Source organism: Coturnix japonica, chromosome 7 (assembly GCF_001577835.2).
Source record: "Coturnix japonica isolate 7356 chromosome 7, Coturnix japonica 2.1, whole genome shotgun sequence".
NCBI classification, from domain to species: Eukaryota; Metazoa; Chordata; class Aves; order Galliformes; family Phasianidae; genus Coturnix; species Coturnix japonica.
The window spans coordinates 7,641,069-7,659,855 of NC_029522.1; the positions used below are offsets into that span (position 1 = coordinate 7,641,069).

The 18,787-nt window shown below is 44.0% G+C and overlaps 1 protein-coding gene across 16 annotated transcripts in view; it reads right to left on the bottom strand.

The window, feature by feature from the left end:
• Positions 1 to 18,787, bottom strand: part of IKZF2 (IKAROS family zinc finger 2) — a 109,727-nt gene that overhangs the window by 49,050 nt on the left and 41,890 nt on the right. For 13 of the 16 annotated variants that reach the window (XM_032445739.1, XM_015867965.2, XM_015867970.2 and 10 more), the window contains one exon: positions 4,044 to 4,310. In XM_032445739.1, coding sequence (XP_032301630.1) covers positions 4,044 to 4,290 — 247 coding nt within the window. In that variant the 5' untranslated portion in view covers positions 4,291 to 4,310. Of the gene's footprint in view, positions 1 to 4,043; positions 4,311 to 6,439; positions 6,588 to 18,787 lie in introns of all 16 variants that reach the window. The other 3 variants (XM_015867969.2, XM_032445738.1, XM_032445736.1) reach the window with 2 other exon arrangements.

Genomic DNA, 18,787 nt, shown 5'->3' on the forward strand with positions numbered 1-18,787 from the left:
AAAAATAATAAATTCATCATTCCAATGCTGCATATGTTCAGTCATAACACCATACATGTAATAGTAGAACTGAAGGTTTTCCTTGTTGGTGCTTGCCTTATCTCCCTTTATTCACTTGATGGTACTGCAATGCAAGTGGAGAGCAGGGAAAGATCTGAGACCCTTCAGTGGTTAGGACTCCAAAAAGGCTGAGAACAACACAGCACCGGCTCCAGAAGAAGTGTGGCAAGAGCTCTGTGCTGCTGCATTGCTTCCCTAAAGCTGCAGCTTGAGGTCTGGCTGTGTCAGCACAGACCCTTTAGCTCTGGGTGTCTAAACCTCCCAAATCTTAAAGCAATGAGGATGATTCCTATCCTGTCTTAGAAATAAGAGGTGCTTCTGAATCTGACAGCAGACTGGATAAAGCACTGGGTGTTACTGGGGAGAAAAATCACTATTCACAGTGCAAGTGAGAGTTGTGGAGCTCACTGAGCATAGCCACAGCATGGCTGCAGCAGTAAATATTTTCTGCTTAGCACAAAATGAGGACTGAGGACATTTTAATTCAGGCCCGCTAGCAGAAATTCTGAAGAGGTGATAAATCATTGGCGTTCCTTTTCATTAGCTCAGACAAATTGGATTATTGACCTCATCTTCCTCCTCTCCCCTTTTCTCAGCATCCTCAGGCACAGGCCCCTGGCATATCCAGTGGCAGTATTATGTGACTCGTTACCTCCAGCAGTAATAAAAAGCTCTGATAAAGATGCTGCAACCCGGGGCACTTGGTGTGGAATATGAAATTTGGACCAAAAGAAGATAGAGATGATGGAAAATAAATCAAACCTATGCTGACACATGCTATTTTTTGGACATGAGCATGCGGCATGTGAGGAAGGGACCAGGGTTAGCCAGCTCACTAAAGTTGAGAGTGCAACATACTTCATTCCTGTACTGAACATTTCTGTCAGTGACGACAAATAAACAGAAAGGCCTTCTTGTGATGGCCATGCAGATTACACAGATGTTCCACCTGAATTACCAGCATTTCAGAGAAACATTGTGTTCTGTGGCATTAAATGAGCAGCTCTGCTATGGAGGGATGAGGGAGCAAAGCATCACTCGTCCTTTATGCAAGTGCAAAGGATAAATGGGAAATCTCTAACAAGGCAGGGATTGGTCAAAATCATGAGAGAAAATGGATGCTTTTCATGAGGAAGAGAGCTGGGACATCCAACTGACATGCTCTGTCCTTACCCATAGGAGAGGATATTCTCCCCATCCCCAGACATGTTTGGCTGAACTACTGCGATGTGGCAGGGGAAGGCAAATGCTCCTCAAGAGCAGAGGAATAATGCCTGCAGGAAACTGTGTCCCTTTATGTGCACAACACAGCCAAAGCCACATGGCACAGCTTCTCACAAAGCTTCAGTTCCAAAGCCTAAGGAAAGCCACACTTTTGTCCCAGCACACAGGCAAACTACAACCTCTGCCATGACCACAGCACTGAGTGTGATTTACATAGAATGCTGTTAGGATTTTGGGAAGAGAAAAGGACTTCAGTTTTTGCCAGTGCAAACAACTGGCCAGACCATGCTTTGGCTGTGTACTGATAAAGAGGAATGCAAGGCGGGATCCAGCTCCCAAGGCACACATGAATTGTCTTCAGAGGTAAGGACTTACATGCCAGTCGCATTACCTGATAAAGAACATCATCCATTTCCACTTACTGGGCAGGACCTCCCTTCCCTCCACCATCCTCCCTTGGGCTGTAAAACCAGACTGCCCACAGGCCAGGGCTCATTCCAGAGCTGGGGCCAGCCCATTCAGCCCAACTGCTGAGGAAGTGGCAATATATTTTCAAGTACTGCGCTTTAGGAGAAAGATACCAGTATGTTAAAAATACTCCTTAAAATCAAGGATGTGGAAATCCAAGCAAATTTCTCCTTCTGTTGTGGACAGTGAAGAAGCAGCATGTATTAAAAAACAAACAAACAAAGCAGGGGAAAAAAAAATCCCCCGCAAAATTTGCCAACTGCTGTGCTGAGAGTAGAGCACCAGGCAGCACTTGTATATGCTTAACATATCTGTACAGTGCAATGCAGCACACTCCTCTGCTCAGATGGGAGAAGAGATGTAGCTCGTTACAGAGCCACCACTAGCCAGAAGGAAAGAGCTACTAGCCATGTAACTCCTACATACACGCACACGTGTAGTGGTTGTCACCCATACACAAGTGAGAATATGTCCTGTTTCTTCTGAATTCACATTTTCTTTAAAACAAAAAGGAAGCTTTGTCTGTATTTAAAAGACAAGCTAGCTATCTCCAAAAAAATCAGGCTATTTAATTAAGTACCTAAATCTAAAATTAGCAGGTCTAATTTAGCTGTTCAAGTTCAAATATGTGGATTCTGATGCACCTACAATACATATGCTCAGATAGATGCAAGTGCCAATGAAAACTTTTCAGCTGAAAGCTGGAGGCTCAGTCTGTTGCATTCTCTGTACTCCTTCCCTTTTCTAGTAATAGCATGTCAAATTGTTAATCAAGACTTCGTTCCTCCAGCTAATGCGTTTCTCCTGTCGTAATTGCTGTCTAAAATCATGACTGCATCATAAACGATACTGCAATACTTTGCATTATACATTTGTGTTAAGTTATTATCAATACAGCTTATATGCAGGGCATTAACTACGTAATATATATTTATTATTCCTCCGTACAGAAATTCTATTGATTTCTTTCCCATCAAGTGCACACTACTTGACTGCAAACTACCCGGTTTACAGGGGGATTATACCAAGTCTTTTCTTATTCTGTCTTAAAACTCCACTTTTCTTTTTACATCCTGGCAGATATCTCACAGTTACAGTGGGAGCCTCTCACCCCATTAAATAATAGCAGAGAGAGAGAAATAAATATATATATATCTTTCATTTTCTCAAAAAAATAGTAGGAATAAACACCCCCTGAGGCTCCAGAGAAACCTGTGCTTAACCTCAGTAAGATTTAAGCATATGTCTTAAGCCAAAAAGTATATATTGCAGCAGTTCGGGTGTTACACATCTTAAATCTCATAGAAGTTAAACACATGCTTAAGACCTTTTTTTGAATCAAAGGCTCTCCGTGATAGATTCCATAAGACTCCACAGCATTGTCTCCTGGCACCATCCCTGCTTTTTCTTCTATTACAGGTAACTGCCACTCCCACCTGAGCGAGTTAAGGATCAGCCTCTGGGTACCTTCATTTACCAGGTTAGCCCAGACTCCCCCTAAACTTGTTTTGAACTTGAGGTCTGTTCTTTCTTTCTTTCTTTCTTTCTTTCCCCAAACCATATGGCAGAGGTTTTGCCTGCCCCTCGAATTCTCAAATCCTTAAGGCTAGAAAGCTGTTTTGGTCTCCAGTCAGTAGTAGCACTAATAGTAATAAATATAATTGCAAGGAAAATGTAAGCATCAAAAGATGCCACAAAAAATGGCATCTACATTTGTCAGGGCAAGCACTACTTCATAAGAACAGCTCAGGTGAGGTTTCTTTGATGGAGTGGTCACATGATGAGCAGCAAGCCCATCTGAGCACCGGGATAAGCATCTGAGCATGAGGCTGTGGCTTTGCACGGTCACTCAGCATCATGCCTAGCCTCTCGTAAAGGTATGTGACACCCGAGCTGCTGGCCTAGTTTATCTACAAGCAGCTCCAAGGGAAAGCCCTGAAACTCACCTTAAAGTATAAAAAATTTTGCACGTTCACGCACACAGTCATCACATACACACACCCTCCATATTCTCCCTAGTCAAGATCAGTAGAAAGATTTGATTTTCAGACTTCTGTCACGTTTTTAAGAACCAAAAACTAGAAATGAACACGGAGGATGTGCCCCGCTTGCCCAAAACACAGAATCACCAGAATCCAGGGAGCAGAGGGAGAACTGAAACAGCAAAGCCCATTTTTCCCCTCCCCAGTCTCCTGCTACCCCATGAATGAAAAGGGAAGAGAGAACAGTTGTCAGGTAATATCAACATCAGATGCCACAGGCAGTCATCAGATTTTCTTTCAGCTGCTTACCAGTGTGGCTCCTTTTATGTACCATGAGCACATTGGGACCGATGCAAATTATCCCACAGATATCACATTTCAGTTTACCATTCGGAAGCCGGATTCCTCCCTCGCTCGATAGCTCCTGAATCTTTCTGTTATCCGCCATCTCGTTATTCTCAGTGAGGGGCTCTTCCAGGCTGCTTCCTTCATCGAGAACCCTGACCTCATCTTCCTGACAGAAGGTCTTCCTGTCAGATTCCTCATCACTTTGCATTTCTACCTTCACTGAATTTGCTGAAATAAAAACAAAACAAACAAACAAAACACAAAAAAACATTAAAATGTGTATTTTTCTAAGTTCCCAAATGCTAATATAATATTAAAGCACAGTCTGGAGGCTCAAACAAACACAAGCGCCTCGAGGTAGTGGCAACAGCACCAGTTACAACCGAATTTCAGTTCAAGACAATCTTCTTTTCCTAATTTAGAGCCTAGAAACTAAGGTGTGGAGAGATCCAGACACATATGGAAAGCTGCAGAGATATACCATGCTTAAAGCCTGACTTCCCACTGCTCCACTCAAAGCACGGGAGCTCCCTTCCTTTCAAGGGACCAAAGTCACGAGTACAGTACACCAGGACACATCAACATCCCTCCTGTCCTCAGTTTGGGAAGGGAAACACAACTTTTCCAGAGACAGGACACTGCACCACCAGAGCTCACAGAAATGAGCATGCTACACAGGCAGGATTGCTCAAAGCACAGGGACTTGATGAAGCAGGGCTCCTGTTAGTAAGCTCCAAACCAGCCTGCCTGCACAGGCACGTCTCCTGACGAGGGGATGTCAGCTCTGGAGGAGCCTCAAGTACTTCTGTGCCACCATATTCTGATTCATGCAAATGGGACACTGCCAAGGCAAACAGTGAGACCTACGCTGCTGGTTTAGTTATATCTGTAAAATAAGCACACTTAGAGATGTTTCTTATCTGCCTGGTTAGACCAATGGGCCCACCACTGATTTCTTTAATGCTCAGGTCACAGGACAAACCTGTAAGTAACAAGTGCTTGTGGGTTCAGCAGATCTTTATAGAAAAGGAACATATCAGGTCTTTTCACAGAGGGGTCTCAGCACAGGGGTGTTTTAATCACCAGACACCCACGTTCCAACGGCTGGTGGAAACTGCTGCAAGGCCTTTCCCAGAGTCACACTCTCCGACCACACTGTCAGCCAGAAGTCGAGCCCACACGCCAGTTTCCATAAGCCCTGATCCTGCTGAGGGGGTTTAAAAAGGAGGTGATTCAGCCTTCATATCTCAGCAGTCTTTGACCCCTGCACTGAGGCCATTAGCATGAGTGTGAATGGCTGCAGAGCATCTGAGTGCAGGCGTGTGGCCTGGGTCCGGCTGTGTCTCTGGATCCCTGCCGGAGGCCTGTGCTCCAGGCCCCAATGTGACAAGCGAACAAGAGAACTAGAAATAACTGGGTCTGCTTGCTGCCAGTCAGCACATTTTCCAAGGGCTGCCCTGGCAGCATCAGAAGAACTAACTAACCCTCTCACTTCCTTCTTCACCCTTTCTCCTCCTGCCCCCAAATTGATGGTCAGAGAAAACAGAAGGTTGAGAGACCAATGTTGATGTTGCAATTCTAAGCCATGATCGTTACCACCAGACAAAAGCATAATGAACGGGATAAAGGCACCAGAAACCAAACAATAAGATGCTGCTTTTTAACCATAAAATTGTTGAAGTGCATCTTCTACTATTCATCGAGGCACTAATGGAAGCTCAGGAATGGAAGTACTATCACAGCAAAGCCCGTCTCAAACAAGGACACAGACAGATCACAGCAGACTGATACCAGCACAGGCACTGTCATCACAAAATTCTTCATCTACAAAATACTTCAGCGTTTCATTTATAGAAGGGAATTGATATTTTGTTGCCACAGAGATGCGTTTATTGTTAAAAAAAGAAACAATGGCACAGACAGAGAGCTTGGCTGCAACTCAGCTCCCGCCTGCACCTTGGGTGCAAGATGGCGATTGCCACCTCACCTTGTGCCGATGGTGCACAGAGATATGGCTCAGGTCCTCCTCCCACCTCCTGTGCAAAGCACGTGCTTGTGGTATATGGGCAGCCCGACTTCAGAGCTGGGGAACAGCAGTTCCCTCCAGTAATAGCAGCCTTTTGGGGCATTCAGCAAGTCGGAGAGCCAAGCTCAAACAAACGGCTTGCTGTCTTCAGGAGCAGGATTTAATTCTCTCGGCTACACAGGTAGCTCTGGCAGAGACAGGAGAGGTACCAGTGGCTCCTGACCCAAAATCCTGCATTGCTACCACAGTACCATACATTGTCTTTGCACGGTAATGCATAAAGTAACCGAAAAAAACCTCATATCAATTGAGCATATTTATATGTACTCACAAGGGAAAGAGACAACGTCGTATCTTATCTGTCTTCTTGCATTAATTTCACAGATTTCTCTGTCCGTATCTGACATGGAATCACTAGACAGCACCAAGACATCATCACTACTTGCCATGGAAGTCTGCGGACCTCTGGCTGCTCACTCCTATGAAAGCAAGGTTTTAAGAGCTTACAAAACTGGAAGATCACTTACTTTATAATGCCCTAGGGTTTCTGTCTGCTGAATGCTGGGTTTCATCCTTCCAAAACACACAGAGCTCCCAGACTCCTGCAAAGGTAGCTCACAAAGCCCAAGTAATTTAGGCTGTATTTCTCGACATATCCCAGCTATTTTGTAAAGGACAGCAAACAGCCTGCACGACTTATTTCCCTCACTGTTACGCACATGCACAGCATCGTATTTGCCATTCTCAAAAGCCCTCAGTTAGCTCCTGTTGCTGTATAAAGGTTTCCTTCAGCTGGGACTGACCGCAGGTCCCCAAGGAAGGGAACACTGGCACAGCAGGATCTCCTCAGCAGTTTGTGAGGGCTTTGCTAATCAGGTCATCTTTGCTGCCCTACATCACACTGGTGCACAGCTGTATACAAATGGGTGCTTAAATTGCATACAGTTTATTTTCTCTGTTCTCAGCCAGGCTTTGAAACTGCATTCGTTTTATAGAGCTGCCTTTGTTTTCACCTGCAGCCACAAACTCAGAGAACATAATGAACCCTGCTACAAAGGGAAGAGAAATATCTGAGGGATGTTTATGGCTAAGCTACGTCGTACACCATCTCCATGTCAAACCTCACCCCAGGTTCCCCTGCCTTTCTTGTTCACACACTCACTAAAAGTGGCAAGCTTTCTCATTCCTTGCCAAAACAAAGCAGAAATAAGTAAATGGAAACTTCTATTTTATTATTTAAGTTTTTGGCACTTTTCCTAAAAATCACAGCAAACAAGATCATAGAGATAAACTCTAATCCATCTCGCTGCAATGACTTCAAGTCAGATCATTTGCCTCCAGCTAATACAAGTTCCCTCCACTTTGTCCCAGTTGAACATAACATCTCGTCTTCATCGAAAAGACACACACAGCCCCAAAATCTTCTGCCTGTGGACAAGAAAGTAGTGGCACATGTCCAGCAGACCACACAGCATCAACCAAGTGAGCCTGAATCACACTTTACCCTGAGTGGTCAAATTGAAAACAATTACTGCTAATGTCTTATAAGTGCTAATTAAATTGCAATTCCCTGTTAAACAGTATTCTGGCAACTCTTCAGTACCCAAATATTTTCTTCACCCACAAATTACTGTAGCTACACACCAGAAGTTGGAGGATCCACTTAGAAAAAAATGTTCTTAGTGTTTCCTCCTCTGACATGGAAATCTGTCTCACACAAATGTAAGATCTAGGAAAAACAACAAGTCAAACCAAAGCCACTTTCTCATCTTGCTGAAAGATCTGATGGGCAGGTAGGCAGTAAGGCACAGCTCTGGACATCCTTTCTCAAGCAAGCAAGCTCAAGCGCAGTTCCCACTAGATAGCAAAAATCCTACTGCCCAGCACAACACGGAGCATGCAGCAGGGCTTTGCCTCCCCGTCTCCTCCACTGTCTGCTGTCCTAGGTCATTGCTTATTTTGTCTGTGGCCTTGGAGAAGCAGGCTGGCCGCTGTCACCAAGGGACTGTGGTCTCCAGCTGGAGGTTAGCCACCAGCCTCTTCCTGCTGCCCCCGGAGCAGCAGAAAAAGCACGCCTGACCCTTGCCTCTTCCCCAGCTCCTCTCCTCTCACCAGCAGGAAACAAAGCACTGGCCCAGGTTCAGATCCTCAGCCTTGAGGAGGTAAAATTCAAATCTGCCACCCCCGAAGAGCCTTGGGGTGGCTCTGTGGGCGAAGGCAATGAAGGATGTTCACAGACACAAGGTGTTCCCTGACCACACTCGTGGGACAGAGCAGGGCAGATGCTGCATTAGCTCTCCCTGGGCCTGTAGCAGATTCACTGCCCAGAACGTTATATATGCAATATTCACAGCCTAGATAACAGGCCTGTCTTCATCTCTGAATGCAAAGAAATGAAATTGCTGCTTCCCTGTGAAATGAGACAGCTCCAATGCTGCAGCACAGTGACTGGCAGCTACAGCAAGACCTTCTGCATACTGCCTTGTCAATGGTCAGTGACTCTGGCTGCTCCAACCTCCATCTTCTCTTATGCAGCAATTAATGACACTGCTAATTGGCAGCTCATGACAAGCAGAAAATGACCCAACTTCTACCCTATTTTGAACCTGGCTACCTAGCTCATAAATGCTGCAATGCTTGGACGTGGAATCCTTTCTTTATACTATTAAAAGCACTCAAACAGTGAGTGGGATACATTTCATTTTAAAAGCTAGGATAGCAAACCTGCAAGTTCTGAAGATGAAAATCAAGCAGTTTAGGGGAGAGGGAGGCAGGGGGACTCTTCTGCCCTAACAGATTTTGAAAATTCAAGGTAAGGGATGCCAAAATCTGGAAACAATGAGCCCTGACTCTTGTTTGTTCTAGAAGCACTCAAGTAGCAAAAAGGGTCCTTAAAGAGGGTGTTTACACCACTCCAGGACCGCAGTGAGACTTTAATGCATGTTTAAACATACTTTCCTCCTGGAGCTGTATAAAAGGGTCTCAGTGGATAGAAAACTTGATTGGTGAGTTTCTTGCTGCTAGTACAATTTGGCTCCTCATTAATGAAGTTTTTCAGGTCAATTTTGTTTTAATGGCGAGCAAAGAAGGGAACACTGACAGATCTCCCTTTCTAAGAAGGTACACAGGAGGAGTGAATAGAGCTATGCAGCAGCAGAACCAAATGAGGCAACCACTCTTTCGCAGTCTCGTTGCCAGAGGGAGACAGCATCACCTGGACTCGGACAAATAGAGCAGTATGAAAAAGCAAACTGGAAATACATTAAGTTGTATGAGGAAGACAGAAAGCCAGGCCTGCTCGAGGCACTGGCAGCACGGTATCTCCTTTGGGGTAGGTAATGAAGATGTCCAGGAGAAAGGAAGACATTTAAGTAACACCTGTGGGCAATGCTGCCCTAACAACATGTAATGGAAACAGTTTGGGGTTAGGAAGGTGAATTACAAGGGAGGCAGTTCTGCTTGCTCAGTAGACTGCAGATCTCCGGTGGCTAAGAGGGAACTGAAGCTGTATCTGGATGGAACAAATGAGGGTGAATGTCACCTGCAAAGAAAAGGGAATTACCCGAGACAAGAGCCTGACCAGGGAGGGCCTCTTACGTTACACATGGACATCCCCCATGCTGGGTGTCAAATTTGTCTGCCAACAGCTGCCAAAGATTTAGTTTTTGGCCAATGAACAAGTATGAATCTTAGACGGCAACACCATGCTTTCACCTTGACTTCAGCAGTTGTGGGCAATTCTTAACTGTAAAACTAAGCAAAACAGCTCATAACTAATAAGAAGGAAGAGGAGGAAGGAAAAAAAAGATTTATAAGGTTTGTGCAGAGTCTTTTTCTGCATGCCATGAACAGCAACCTTCAAGAGAGCCACACAGCGCTGGTTAATACACCAGAAATTCAGTGAGAACTCATCAGCTTACTTAGGTACCCTTTGAAATTTTTGGTGTTCGCATTGGAGAATCTCAGCTCCAGCCTGAAATCAATTTAAACACTCAAAAAAAATGCAACAGGGTAGTTATTTCATGTCTTCTGGAGGTGTCATGTGCAGTAAGTGTAGGCTAGCAGGTCTGCTACACCCAAGTTTAGTTTAAATTAGGATGTGTCTGCATCACTAAGCCAAACTTCAGCCAGGTTTCAGCTGACACAAGCCACGGTTGACTTGTTCCCTGTTCCCCACCCCTTGCACTGCTAATCCTTTCTATTGGGACCAGTGCTCATCAAACTGGGTGGTAAAATGCTCAGGTTGGAAACCAGCCCTCCTGATGAAACCACCACGCTTCAACTGGATCCGATTCATTTCTGCCACTGTGAGAGCTGCAGAAAGAAGGAAGGGCTGTGGAAGAACAGGGTTACCCCACCTGGACTCAGATCGGCTTTGGCTGATGGGGAGCAGCACTCCTGATATCTCCACGTGCTTTCTGTAGCCACGGTTTTAAGATACCAGGCAGCTCCTCTGAGTCCAGCTGTCCACTGCTAGGCACAAGCAATGGGGGGCTGCAGTGGCAAAACCTGCAGAGCAGCTTTTGTGCTGAAATGGCTATACATGTGCACACAAATACTTCAGCTGGAAAGACAACAGCGACAGCTGGAAGCCACACAACATCCCAACAAGCGCAGCAAAAAGACCTGAAATTTCTATCACAGAACTAAATTCTGATGGTTTTGATGATTTTTGAGTCCCAAGTGTAAAGGCTGAGACACTGAATAAGGAGCATCTTCGCTTAAGGAAGGATGGCAGCATCTGGACCACAATTTGCTCCAGATAACCAGCACTCAGTCATGACTGTTTGCTCCCTAGAAGCCACCCATGCTGCATACCTCTACCTGGCAAAAGAACTCCTAACTGGAGATATATGATTGCTCAGTGTTGCAAGATTCCTCTCCAGAAGAACCTCAGGCCAAATTTCACCCACAAATGCACTTTTGCAACTTGTACTTACATGAGTGAGAGTCATGTATTCATATCCCAGGGTAGCAAAAGCACTTCTGATGACCCATCCACCCCCTCCTTTTTCCTCTCTGCTTCCAAAGTAACTATGGTGCAACAAATATTGTGCGTACCGTAACACAAGGCTTCTGCTGACTGTGTTCAGGAGCAAGCAAGGGACTCTTTATCCCCCCCACACCCTTCTATGTCGATATGCAGTGTCAGAACTGACCATCATGTGAGAAAAGCAGGACACAACTCAGCTACTAGTTGCCGTGTCCTCTGACAATGCTTGAACTAAGCCAGCTTTTAGGCTTGGAGCCATGGATGATGTTTCCCTAAGGCCAAATAGTTGGATGCCTGTTTGTTCTGCTCCTTTTGGAGCTGTTTTGATGGGAGAAGAGGCAGTAGACATTTTCCTTTTCCTTATGTTGTACAAAACACGCTTTCCTGGTCAATCATCAGCCAGCAAACTTTCTGCAAAACCTGGTCAGCCCGTGTGCCCTCCTGCCACATCCATAGATCACTACAACCTTCCGTCTTGGTCTTACTGCCTTTATACTTATCACAGGCAGCCAGGAGATGTCTCAGGAAGCAGACAGGGTTTGGTGATGTGGGTGGTCTTCCCAGCCCCTTCCCTTGCCCATCTAAATAAAGCAATTCTCTTACTGTCTGCAATGTGCATTACATACCCTAAATCAGCCTCCTCTCTCACCACCACTTTTTTTTTTACATCAGTAGAATTATTTCTGCTAAGTACACTGGAACATGGAAATAGGAAAGAAAATAAGATCAGGCTTAGCCCTCGTGTGAAATACTGTCTCTTAAAACATAAAGACCACGAACACATTTTTATGTTTCAAACTGTTTCAGATTCCAATAATGGAGAAGAAGCACACACTCACTGAATAACAACATTTACCTCTAAGTGGATTTTCTAAGAGCCTGCTGAGACTCTCCGCGTGGTACCCAAAACTAGAAGTTTGTAATGGAAAATGCTGACAAACTACAGCTATATATGGATCATCTCTTATAAACAAAAATAAAGTGATTTATAACAGCCACTTAAAGTGACCAAAACCTCATTGCTCACTCATTGTCATCTCTGCTTCTTAAAAAGTGCATGACTTCCTAAAATGCTTTCCAACATACGCAAAGACAGTAATTATAACACTAAAAACTATTTCATTTATAAGGAACTTTCCATTAGTGATCTGCACTGTATTTGAACAGCCAACAAAGTTCCTTGAAGGATATGGAATGACTTCCCTGGGTCTGGACCAGGCACTTAGCTTCATTTTCTGGCTTTGTCACTATATTTTAAGCAATAGACATTATTTTACTGAAGTGAAAACCTCCCACTGCAAAGTTATACTCCTGCATCGTTCTCAGCTTTCAGGAAAGCGTGTATTTATCTTTAATTGTACCAACTTTAAATCATCTTAATGCAACCTGACCTAGCCATGTCCTCCTCCTCCTCTAAAGGAGGCACCTCCCCTGACTCATCAACCCATGGAAAATTATAGGATAAGCACCTGTCAGAAAAATATTCTGTCTCTGTCACCAAATTGTACAGAGGAGATTAACAAAGAAACCTGTCTGTTTGAGCCAAAGCCCTGTCTGCGCCCTCAGAGGCAGCTGACTGATGCAAAGCTATGGGCAGCTCCCCAAGTACAGGAATGGGCTGGTGAAATGTAGTAGAGCAATGACCATTTGCAGCCTTGGACCACAGCAAGTGCCTGAGCCCCTGGACTTCTCCTTGAGCATTTCACAGTCATTGCTGCACTGGGCTCTACTGTGATTAAAAGGAAAATGGGAAAACAGTTTTGCCTAACCATAGCATGGCTGCACGAAGTTGAATGAAAACACTTAAAGCCAACAGTGCCTTTGTAAATGCTGAGCTCTGTCAGCAGGGTGCTGCTTTCAAACACATATTTTTTACTTGAGACAGACAATAAAGTGCATTTCCCTTGCATCTTTTTCTTTACCAGCTTCATATACCAACAGGGACCAGGATTTCGGGATCTGTATGCAGAGAGACCCATTCATGCTCTGAGACACCAGCAGTATTGCTGCACGTTAGGGCAGGGCTTAGAGCACAAAAATCCCCTACATCTAAAGGTGTACATCAAAGGACCAGTCCAAGAAACAGACACCAATGGTGTACTATGAGGATGGCAGAATCTGGCTTAGTGCCTCATCTTTTCCAAATATCAGGGACAAAACATTTCACCATCATTTCCCCTCCTTCAGAAGTCACCTTCAGAATCCAAATCTGTTTAAGCCCCAGTAAACTAACAAAAAGGGGGTGGGGTGAGCATCTCCGTTGCCTCCTTCCCACAACTTAAAACACACCAGTTATTAAAGCAGCAAGATATTTAAATGACTATTCATTCCCGTTTATTTATTTATTTCTATAAATGCTAGGCTTTCACCTGTATCATTATTATGTAGGCAGTGACAGATGGCAATGGAAAAATATAAAATAACTCCTAGAGTATTAACTTTTTTTCAGTACCGTATGTGTCAGTTTCTTTAGCATAAATAAATGGCATTACACAGTCTCATTAAATCTATACATCTGTGTAGAAACTTGCAATTTATGGATATTTTCTGACACAATGTTCAAACCAACAGGTTTAGCTCACATGTTTCTTTTCTCACCATGCCATCTCCAAGTCACCAGAAAAGCAAACAAAAGCAAAACCCCACAGTAAATATTCCCAAAGTATTCTATGAGGACATCTGCTATTCATCATCTGCACACGTTTAAGGGAGCGACAAGGAAAGAGGGTGGTGGGACCATTGGCAAAAAGGGGCTGCCTCCAGCAGCTGCACCGCTGGACGCCCTTTTCCAAACGCCACGAGGGCACCTTTGGAGCCGCTCTCTGAGGATGCTCACCAGATCTGGAGAGCCTTCAGCTCCCGCAGAATATCAGAGAGCACCAGGAAACGCTGCTGCCCAAACATCAAACTCAGACTGCCCAAACTCAACCCTCACGAACACAACACGATCCATTGGGGAGCTCAGATTTCATATTGGCTGCAACTTCTGCACGCCAACCTTTTGTCTCCCTGGGTGAAAGCTCTGTTGGAAGCTATTTACGTACTGGCTCCTTTCCTCTAGGAGGAGCTGGTATCTCTGCCTAAAATTAAGACTGCTTGACACTTCCTACGATAAGGCCCTGCTTTTCACTTGCTTATCCCTTTGCCAAAAACAATTTAGGCTGAAATTTGTAGGAAATATTTTAATTTCTTTTGTGTGAAACTGCAATCACAACAGTTTGACTTCCCTCACAGAGACTGGAGAGAACCCCATCACTGGTTCTCAGGTTGAAATAAGTTGATCTAGGACTGGCCAAACTAATCAAGCCTGTGTTTTTCTACAGATTTGTACCCAGTCTCTTTCAAACCCTCTTACCTTTCAGTAATCCCCATTTAAGTACCGGCTACCAAACAGAATGAGCGAGATGAGTTGCACCCGTTTCCCCTTGCTAATGAAGGCTGCCAGTCACAGGGGATCCTCCGATCACACCCCAAATTTCATCTCACTGCTACATTTCTAATGTGTCAAAGAAAAGTAACATTTAGTGAAATGCTGCCCTGACTTACTTTGGTTCTGAAGATGGGCTACATGCACTCAAAAATCATTACTGCAATGACAAGAAGGGAAAAATGTAAAAAAAATAAAAAATAAAAAAAAAAGGAAAGAATTTGGTATCCTGAGAGCTTCACTAAACCTCTTTAAAGTGCATAATTCCATCACGGTACTGTACATAGCACACAGTCTCAGAGGCGTAATTAGCCATGGGTTGGAAGCCAGTGTGAATATACGCACAGTCGGTCAATATGATGCTGTGCTTGCTGCTGCTTCTCTTTCTTTTTTCTTTTTTTTTTTAAATCAATTTTAATTGTTGTGGATCTATTTCTGCTAATAAAAGAGAGTGAACTGATTCTGGTCGGATAGATTTCTGGATACGGAAAATGAGTGAGCAAAACATGTGAGAGTACTTACTGTATTACCAGAAATATTTATAAACGGCTCTTCCTTCCCTCAGCTGGCAGAATATCAAAGCACCGAGGAAGCAACACGGATGGCGTTTGAAGGGATGGAGAAAGCGTAAGTCCACTCCTCCATCATCAACCTGAGAAAGTGATGCCACAGGGCTCCAGCAGAAGCCCACACTGGAACTGCCCCCAAAGTAACACCTCCCCCTTTGATGGAAGGCTAGCGCTAGTCTGAGTGCAAAGTGTACCAGGATGGACCACAAATGAGCCTCTGCAGGGAACAGGATGTGCCCACTGGGCTATGACAGCACACTGACTGGAGACCAGGATACTTTTTTGCAGTTGAAACGTGATTTCCAGGACTGTCACTCCTCCTAGCCTAGGACAGCGATATTCTACAAAGGCTTGATGCCAGCCTACACCAAGACCAACATAGACTGGGTTTGATTGACAACAGTGCAGCCTTCTCCATAACACACAGCACTATTCCAAAGCATCTATATCAGCAACATAAAAACGAGCAAGGAGAAGACACACATACAGAACAACCAGGACCTGCAGATTTCCTTGGTTAGCGACAAGCTCCCAGCTGGGATGGCTCCCCACGCACAGCCGGGAACTCACAACAAGCATCTTGTTCCCATGGGCAGAGAGCTACAGTAAGGCACTGTGATTCCCAAGTCGGCTTGTACATGTGAAAACGCCTGGGGGTCCTGATTCAGTGCAATACTTAAGCAATCACCCATCTTCAACGTTAAAGTCAACAGGGCTTGAGTACATATACATAGGTAATTACATGAATTCATCGCTGGGCTGAGCAGGCATGTTCCAGCTCACAACAGCAATGAAAGGACATTGTGAAGGAAGAACAAAAAGCCTTGAGGAAAGGATTAGTAGTGTCACAAGTTAAACATCTCCTCCCTGATGACATACAGGATCGGGTCAACTGTGCAGACAAGCGAGAATGCTGCAGCATGAAGTTAGAAACAAACTGCTGCCTCTAGTAGCATTTCAGGTAACAAACAGAATGCTAACATACAATAAGCAGTATTTTAATAGCTTTCCTGTAGAGGACAGGTAGAGATTCTTCAGTGTCTAACTGCATACCATTTTCTACTCCGGATCTCCTCCTTGGCTGCTTTAACTTACCTAGTAGATTTAAGCGTAAGAAATAACAACAAACCTCTTTTCATAATCAGCCTCCAAAATCCTGAAGCTCCTGCTTCACTGCTCCAAAAATCGTAACCTAGGAGGGCTATAACTTAATATGATATGCCTATATGTGATAAGCTGTCATTAACAGTCGACTGAATTACAACAAATAATGCAGCAGGACCTGAGAGACAACTCTGCCTCATTGTCTTAAAAATAGACACCAGGGGTTTGGTGACAGCACGAACACATCACAGTTACATTGTGCTAAGTAAGCAACCATCAGACCAGCCTTGGTCTTTAAAAAAAAAAACAACACCCAAAATGTATTATTTTAAAAATGACTTCAATCCACACCAAATATATAAACCCCTCAGATGATTATGCCTTCTCCTAAGTACAGGATATAGCCAGAATTTACTGTAGGTTATTTGAACACTCCAGCTCACAGCAAGCAGAAAGTAGTTTGGTGCCCGCTGAAATAATTGCCAAGTGAGGATGAGATAAAGATATAAAACAAATTTATTGGCTGTCTAGCAGACTTTATATTCAATTTTCTCTTGTCACATTCTCATCAAGTGTAGGCACTCACACAATCCTACTAGCAATGGTTATGACCAGCAATGCACCAAACCCAACCACACCGGTGCCAAATTTGCTCTTAAGATTCCAAAATACAGCATGCATCTTCACAGGTAGCACGTATAGTTTTATACACCCTGTGTGATACTTCATTTATCTGCTTTCACGTGTGTACCAGATCCATTCATTTCCTTTCATGCTCCTAAACATCCATAACCACTATTATTCACTCTTTGCACAAAGTGACTTGATCATATAACCAATTCTTCATTACTGCTCTGTTGTTTCAGGCCTGGAGCATCTGGATCACAGGCTTCCCTAAAGGTATCATCAACTGGGGATTCTCACTCAAGGGAAAGAACAAAGCATCTGACACAAGGCAGAACCTGAGAGACTTAAAGCTCAGAGGTTTATTTTAAGCACACACATGGAGGTGGAACATCCCAGTCTCCAACTTCCAATTCTGATGGGAGACAGAAGGAAGGAGGAGTTTTTGCAATGACAGTGGAAGACAAGAAGAAAATAATAACGGGTCAAGCAAACGTTTCATTTGCTGCAAAACTAACTTGAAACACTGATTTGAGCAAAAATAAGACAGCTTGGCAGTAGTATAACCTCCCCTTTCAAGTGCTGACCCTCCAGAGCTCAAATAGATCATTTTGAAACGAACATGGAAACATTCTCCACTTTTAGGCAGCAAAAGCCATTTCAATGTCACTGAAGTGTTTTCTCCCCCAACATTTTCATCAGACTTGACTCAAATTCCATTCTGGTCCTGCTCATAAACTGCCTTTCCAGACGAATTTATTACTGCCATTTCTACCTAGCAGTTACCACTGCATTTCACTCCTAGCTGGCTGCAAGGACACAAAGCAGCCTTAAGTTTGGTTTTCCATATCAAGAAGTAGAAGATTAGTTAAATTCTAGCTATTTTTGGAGCAGCCATCGTTTACAGCACAAAACAACAGCAGCACACATTGCAAAGCAATCAGAACACCGTCAAAATATGAAAAATGAACATTTGAAGCACCTATAATGACTTGTGGTAGGAAGAGGTCGCTGTACGATACTGGGAACAAACAGAAATGGGGACTATAACTGGTTGCATGAATCTGAGTAACGCTGTCCCCAGATACAGCCTACAGGTTCCTAAAGGATCCAGCTTCTAGTATCTCCTGAATGCACCTTTTGTCCCACACCAGCTCAGCTCCCAAACACTGGTGAGCCCAGGGAAGTCAGTACAAGGCTGCTACACACACTCCAGTGCCTCCTGAACTTATCAAGGCCCTGCAATTCTTTGGGCCTTAAACTTACACTGTTCTTCCGCTTCCATAAATCTTACTTGGCATATAAATGCACCTTTAGATACCTAAACATATGTTTAAATTGGAATCTAAATCTCTTTGCCTCTCCATTCTTCTACAAAGCAGAGGTCAAAAGTCTTGATTCTCATGAGGGTTCAGTGACAATAAGATGATTAAAGTTGAAGATAAACGTTCATGTACTAAAGTCAATGGAAGCAAAACCAAATCCTAATTCAGCGTGCCATACACTGCATAAAGGAATCCCAACACTGGTGAAGTGCCTTTTCCATCAAACACAAGATACACATGATGCAAAGAAACAATTTTCATCTCACATATTTTGGCTCAAGCTCATACTAACTGCCTGCCTCTATTATGAGTCCCTCAAAAAAAATCTCTGTACGTCCTTGAAGTTCTCTAATGCTGCGATCAATGAATCAAAGCAGAAAAACCTAGGACAGGGAGTGAAGTTGAAAACAGGCTCCGAGAACAAGAAAGCAAGGCAGGACTTCATGTATGTTTGCAGAAAAGAGAAACCGTTCAAGTGGGTGACAAAAAACTTCTAATGCCGATGTCTTATAATACGACCGTGCCAGCTGAGATGTCTTCATAAAGACCACATCACGTGCTATTGATTCCATGACTCACTATTTCCAATGTTAAAAGTATGGCCAGATAAGGTGCTAATAATAAACTGTTCCTACAG